The sequence below is a fragment of the Anneissia japonica genome, unplaced genomic scaffold (assembly GCF_011630105.1).
Source record: "Anneissia japonica isolate Jap-2015-1 unplaced genomic scaffold, ASM1163010v1 scaffold4024_len430915_cov183, whole genome shotgun sequence".
NCBI classification, from domain to species: domain Eukaryota; kingdom Metazoa; phylum Echinodermata; class Crinoidea; order Comatulida; family Comatulidae; genus Anneissia; species Anneissia japonica.
In genome coordinates, this window is record NW_022726558.1 from 222,110 (window position 1) to 229,793 (window position 7,684).

The window sequence follows — 7,684 nt, forward strand, 5'->3', positions numbered from 1 at the left end:
TTATCACAACTGTGATTGGGAGAGTCAATACAACTTGTAACAATTAAAATACCCATCCCATGATCAATCTTATTAAAATATATCCGCTTCAAACGTGGAATATGTCCACGAATTAAATTTCATTTGAATGAGTTTACAATTTTGTATATTATCATCGAACAAATAGACACAGAGTTGCTTTTGCCACTAATGAACAAGACTTCAGACTGGTCATTAAATATCAAATTTTACTACTGTTTTTATTGAATTTTAACATATTAATGAGAAGCACTTGGAGTTGCAATGAAGCAAACAAAAAAATCAACAAGATACAGTTGTTAAAACTCACAATTTCATTTCTCCCCTTAAATAAAATGTACTTAATAATTACTTGATCCTAAATGTTAAGAAGCGAATTTGTTCATAAATAATATAAATATTAATTATATTAAATTATTATAATTAGTGCACACTGAAAATATTATTGAACATAGCCACTTGGCTAATTCTAATTAACAACAAGCCATAAAAATTAACAAGTTCATCAACAAATGTGTTTTGAAATAATTGATTGCTTTTGTTATATGCTTTACGTTTGTAAATAAAAGAAACCTTGTAGCAATATTAACATCACCATGCCTATATATGGGCAAATCACAGGAACTTATCAAAGAAAATGTGTTGAGAGAGCTTGTCAACTATTTGAACACAATGGCAAATAAAATACAAACAAAAATACAGAAATTTAGTGCAAATATTAGAAAATATTAGTTTGTTCAAATATTGATGAGGTAAATGTGAGCAGGCATAATTACTTTAAATTTACATTTCATAAAATGTCTTTATACGTTGTTAAGCAATGCGGTATTGTGCTATGGCTAAATGCTCTAAGTACTTAACAGAAAGACAATTTTTAAACCAAAATTAAAGAATACCCAGCACAAATATAAAAGAAAGCATTTGATCAAGAAAGAAACATTAAAAAAAATATAACTTTTGATAACGTAATTTTTTTGAGTTATGGTATGTACAGTACAGTTAGTTTTGTGAGGTATCTCGCACAGCAAGATTAAAATAAACAAGTAATTTCTCCATATTTATAAATATAACTTTAAAAAATTTACAATATCTTGTTATTATGTCAGGTTCAAGTATTCCATAAAATTGATCAATAAATCAGATGACAAAAAATAATAAAATGATCAATAATATATTTGACCAAAAAATCAACCAAATGACCAATGAACTAAGTGATCAATCAATCAATGTACATCTATAGTAGTAACCAACAAATCAGTCAGTCAATCGATTGGAAAGTATGTGAATCAACTGATAATTTAATACCTAATAGATCAATCAAATAATAAATATGTTAATTGACAGACCTGGAGATCAACCAACTAATAGATCTATTAACCAATTGACAATCAATTGACTGACAAATCAATCAGTGGACCAATAGATCAATCCACTGACCACATAAATCAACTAATCAACATATAAATCAATTAATAAACAGATCAACGAATAAATCAATCTACTGACCTATAAATTAATAAATTGACAAATCAACTTTCCAAAATATTAATCATTTGACAAATAGTTAATTTCATAAAATAATCAATCAATACAAATCAATCAATCGATAAACTTGTATTAAAGGTACATAAGAAAGAAATTGTTTAATGCCAAATTCTTCAGTGTAAAGAACAATAATAGCTTTCCTTTCCAATATTTTGTCTAAGCATCAGTAAGCTTTACTTTATCTTTTTAAATTATCAAATCATACATTATCTAAACTACAAATGTACAATGAATGTTGTTTACTTCTTGTATTAATTTGTTTTAAAATAAATGTGAATACAACTTGTTAATAACAATATGGAATTTTTCTATTAATCTAACAATAAGCAATGTGTGATTGTTTTCAAATCCCTGAAATCAGCTGTCATATTTTACTACTAATTCAAAAACAAAATCAATATTGCTCCCACACTGTGTTCTAAGTTCATTGAAATTCTATATTTGATTTGATATAATTGTTTCATAGTTCATATCATTACTTTTATTTGTCTTTGTTGTCATTTTATTGCCTATTAAACCCAAATTCATGGTTGAAAAATCCTAACTATTTATTTCTTAATTTCTATTTCTATCAACAGCAAAGGAATTGCTATTATTAATGACAGCTATTGTATAAATTACTAGGGCAGGACCACGGTTTCATAATTTGGAGAAGACAGCCGGGGTGGGGGTAAGGACTGTGGCATCAACATGGGTATGTTCACCACCATCTCACCCCATAGTCTGCTTTGTTTTTAAAATACTGCTTCTTAGAAAGGAATTTAATTTCACATACAAACAACTGTTAATGTTTTATTCAATAGCATTAGATATTACAAAACAGAGGCAAACATACCTCAAAATATGAATTACCAGTATTTAATTGTAAATCTGTTCACAATCAAAACCATCTTCAAAATTAAAGGCTAGCCTAATTTTTTCAATGAATAAATATCATAATTCTTTCAAGATTATTTAACAACTGACTAATCAGAACAGGGCTAGAAATACATGCATGTCTCACATACAGAGTTTTTGTTTATTTATGCTGTTAGTTTTGTGGACCCTAAGTAACAACAACCATGAGGTGGGCTTAGCAGAGGGTGCATTAACACTACTGTTAATGTAGACTGGGAAATAGATATCAAGATACTTGACAAGGTGAATTAACAGCAAGTGTTATATATATAGCTGATGTTATAAATATTTTCTCAATCCATTATTAAGTTAGTCTGAAATAAAAGTATACCAAAATCAAATCCTATATCAAATATTAAAATTATTGATGATAATTCCATTTTAAACATCAGATTAAACGGACATTATCAATTGTTTGTATAATTCACTAACATATGTAGTAAGCCTACATTTAAAGGGATGTTCTCAAACATATTATTTATTATCTACGTAGCAATTAACTTTACATTTTTAAAGAGACAGTTTGTGCGTATCGTAAGGTACCAACACAGTACAATTCAGTTTTTTACCTTTAATACTTACAAATAGTATATATAAATTTAAAGGGACAACCTCAATTGTATACATCTAACAAGTGTATTCATCCTAAACATTTTGCATCATAGTTTTACCACTCCTCCTCAAGTTTCTAAAAATGTAAAGATATTTATTTCTCAATCCAGTGTTGGGCTGTGATATAACTGTGATGTGAACCTACATAATATGAATCTCTATCAGATGCCTCAACATGCTAGCATTTGTTCTAAATGCCTACAAATAAGAATACTTGCTTTTCTAAAAGCAACATTGGTTTGCTAGTGCATAATTTTTACTACAAGTTTGTTTTATGGTAACATAATATATTAATCAACAATACACAACAATGCCTTCATGTTACTGAATACCAAACCCATGAATACCATAATCACACAACTTAAATATTAAAGCTATTTTTAGTAAGGTGATGTTTAGTATACAAATATTTTCAGTGTAAGATTGCTTTCCTTAATTGGTTGACAGCCAATTATGATCAAAACCATCAAGACTTAATTATATCCGGATTTGACTTGTTAACATCATACGGGATCAGATTAGTATCTATAATCCATTAGATTATTAGTATTTGGTCACATGGTTTGTATTCAGTGGCGTATCTAGGGGAGGGGGCGGGGTGCCCCAAAAAAATCATGGTCAAGTAGTTATAAATCACCTTAAACCATATTTTGCGAATTAGCGCCCCTCAACCGATCATCGAGCCCCCCCCCACTTCACCTTCGCGCCCCCACATCAGCCCCACCAATTCAAGACTTCTAGATACGCCACTGTTTGTATTACAGTGCAAAGGATACTAGAATCAGATGTATTAATAAGGTAGAGTTACACATCTAACTTAATGTGATGCGGCTTTACCTTAGCCCCATCACAACCCATTTACAAAAGTACCTCTGCTGCTCTGTTAAGAAACAGTGCCAAGCACTGCATCATCTGATTCACCACAAAGCAAGGCAAATAATGAGATGCCTGACAGAAAGTAGGCTAACAGAGGTTAAGTAGCAGGGTCAGGTTAGAGGAAGGATAAGCAACAGGGTCATGTGGAGAGTGAATAAAGTGATCAGGGTTAAGTGATGAGATATGTGCAGGGGTAAATCAGAAGTTAGGTAAGGCAGTGGGTGGGTGGTGGAAGGGAAATTTATTAACATCTCATCAATTGCATTGCTTCACAATGAACTTTTGATGTCTGCCAAAATACATTTTAAGATCACTAAAAAAAAAGTATCTATTGCAACATTGTATATTTATACCAAGTCTAAAACTTTTGCGTGAGTGTAATATATATCTTTGATTCAACAATGGAAGAAATAAATAAATTTGGCCTTAGGTGAAGAATAGACTGTTTATTAAACAGGTATGATCTGTTGCTTTTAATTAATGCACATTTCACCAAAAGAAAACCATATTCAAAACATATATGGTAACTTTTTGGACTCAAATTATTGTCAATATGATTATTACTATTATAGATTTCATAAAGGATTGCATTGACGAGTGTGTTAAGCAGGCAATTCATTGTCAGCTGTTTTTGTTTGCATTTGCCGACTTAGATGCCTGGTTCACGTCTAGTCATCTGGATACAAAAGAGCTGGATTTTGATTGGCCACTGGATTTGCTGGTCGTCGTTGAGATGCTTAATGAGGAGAAGCCGCTTTGGCATGACTGTAGACTTGTCATGGAACCTCTGAAAACAAATTGTCAAAATAATAATGCATATATTTTAAATAATTCATGTTTGTAAGAACAAAGAAAAAATAAGATTGATCACTCAAATTAATGTATTAGTTAAGTAAGTAATTTATTTAGTTTATGTTTTTGGAAAATTGTAAAACTGGTAGGCATAAATGATAACTCTTTTTATTTATTATAGACTATGCCTACTGCAAAAAATAGCACATACTAAGACACATAATATGGAGAAAGTCACGATAAAAATATTTATTTTTTCCTTAAAATTTACCCTTTTCATGTTTCCGATGCTCTTCAAATACAGAGTTTGCTTAGCAATGCCTAAAAATTTCAAAGAAGTATACAATACTGAACTCACCTAAAGTTTTCTGAATCTAGCACTTCATGGAAGTACATGATCTTGGACTTGTGTTGGTGATGGTGTCCCTTGGTAGAAGTGGACACTGCCACTGGTGAGTAGTACTTCCATTGTAAGATGTAGTTGCCAGGAAATTGACATACATGTGACCCCTACCAAAAAAATATTAAATGTTATCCTCATTATCAGTAGCTTGGCTATTACACAAACTTTTTTTCTGGTACACTAAAGTGCACAAATATTTTAACCACAAAGTGTTTTGAGCTTAGCACATGAAACACATCAAGGAATGGTTAGAACCAAACAAGTTCTGCGCGATAAATACTATTGGCCAAAAGTGGATGCTAATGTTGAAAGCATGATTCGTAACTGTTCTGTTTGCGAAATTAATCAAGCGCTGCCTAAAGATCAACCATTAAAGACCTCAGAATTACCTTGTAGACCTTGGAGTAAGTTAGGGATGGATTTGGTCGGGCCAATTCAAGGAGAGTATATTTTAACAATTACTGATTACTACTCCTGTCTCTTATACACATCTAGATGTGTATAAGAGACAGGTTATATACAGTGTTCGAATAAAGGACATGACAATTATACATTGTGTAGCATAGCTCTCAACGAATGTTTTCCTATAAAGAAATTGCATAATAAGAGGCCTCTACAGGATTTGAACCTGCGACCTCTCACTGTCAAGGCGAACGTCGTAACCATTTGACCACAGAGGCTTCATGGTTGAACAGATTCAAATAACCATCAGAAATACACTCTATTACACAATAGGTAGGCTGGAAACAAATGATGAAGATAATAATGATGATGATGATATGAAGGATGTTCCTTATCAGTACATCAACAATGTAAACACACCTATTGTACAATTTAATCTTTTCACTGTTTTTTAACATAATCTGTCACTTTTATTGTAAAATCTGCGAATGTCTTATTTTATTGTGAATGCACCATTTTAATGTGCCACTGACGGAAATTTTTGTTTCAAATAAAAATTATTAGTATTATTATTACCTGTATACTTTCACCTGCTTTGCAGACGAGGGCAGACTCAATTACGCCATAATCGATGCCACAGAACATCGACTTGTCAATGTAAATGGTGTTGCCGAGAGGACCGGTCGTTTCCTTTGGATGGTTAATTGGCTTTCGGACGACAAGGACCGAGAATATTACGTCACCACGTAAAACATCAAAGTCCCATGTTAATACTTCTTGTGCTCCTGAGATTTTGACAAGGACCTGCAAAAAACATAATGAATAAATGTTTCAAACAAAAATATGGTTTGAGAAACTTGTGTTTAGACACAAGAAGACATGTATGAATGATGTAGGATAAGGTTTCCATATCTATTACTGATTCCTATGTACTTAAAAGCCCTGTATAGAATATGAGAAATGCCGAATACAATGATTCTTATTTGCATTTTGACAATCAGCCCGAATAATGCAGCATTTTTGACTGGTATTATTTACGTGAATATTTACTGAAAGCATGAAAATCAAATTGTGCATGCTGACTATAATTGACCTTGTAAGCGTAATCAGGAAAAATGTTCACATTGATAATTAAATTATTTGAATCAATGAGATATTAATTCAACAAACCTCGGATGGTTGCCCTTTCATGAGCGTTGCTGACTTGTAAACAGTCTCTGAGCAGAGCAAGTGCTCATCTGGATTCAGGATGTCATCTAACGAGCGATAGCAGACTTTTGGGATTATGCCGCCATCAGGTATATCACACTGTTAATTCAATAAACAAGCAATGTTAAAAAGAATTATTCATTTTTTCCACTTAAATAGGATTTCCCTACATCTTGTTAAGCAACATTTCGGTTTGAAACTTGTTAGAGGGCAACAAAAGTGTGTTCTCATTTAGCAAAATGGTTTTAAAAGGTTTTCTCTTCAGGAGATAAGTCTCTTAGAGTTGAGTTGAGAGTACTGTATATAGTAACAACTAACAATTTTATATTAATTATCAACTTGTACTTTTCAAGGCTGACAGTGCAACTTCCGTCCATCTGGAAGTCCCTTTTTTTTTAAAAATCTCGTTTGCGAGTCTTCAGTTTGATGGTAAGATTCCGGTTGTTCCATACACGAGTACGCAATCTTCAAAGTGGCTGCTGCTTTACCTATGCGTGTATCAAGCTTTAGCATCTAATGAGTTTGTGTCAGTGATTGTTGATCTGAGATAAGTGAATTTTTTAACAACTAAGGATTTTCCATCAATAAGGATGTTAGGTGGTTCTACGTCTATGCCTTTTACCAACGTAAATCATCATTCCATAACCTGAACAGGCCTTTGAGAAGGACCTGCAAGATTCTTGTAGTTTAGACTTGGAGTGGGCAACAATAGCAGCATCATCCGCATACAGGAGCTCATAGACAAGAATTTGCTTGATCTTCGTTAAGCCCAGATAGTTTAAAGAGGCCCTGAGGAATAGACTTGACTGCCAGCAGATGTAGAATACCTCAAGAAGTTCTGTCACTAAAACATCACCTCCTACCTTAAACACCTGGTGGAATACCATCTGGTCCTGGAGACTTGTTGTTACACCTATAAATACTCAGGCC

General features: G+C 32.5%; 1 protein-coding gene across 2 annotated transcripts in view; it reads right to left on the reverse strand.

Moving 5' to 3' along the window:
- Window positions 1-213: 213 nt before the first annotated feature.
- LOC117113285 (SEC14-like protein 5) overlaps window positions 214-7,684 on the reverse strand; it is a 55,663-nt gene continuing 48,192 nt past the window's right edge. For both annotated transcript variants that reach the window (XM_033256587.1, XM_033256586.1), the window contains exons 11-14: window positions 6,716-6,853; window positions 6,122-6,349; window positions 5,099-5,250; window positions 214-4,735 (exon numbers count right to left, since the gene is read on the reverse strand). In XM_033256587.1, the coding sequence (XP_033112478.1) occupies window positions 4,621-4,735; window positions 5,099-5,250; window positions 6,122-6,349; window positions 6,716-6,853 (633 nt within the window). In that variant the 3' untranslated portion in view covers window positions 214-4,620. The remainder of the gene's footprint in view (window positions 4,736-5,098; window positions 5,251-6,121; window positions 6,350-6,715; window positions 6,854-7,684) is intronic.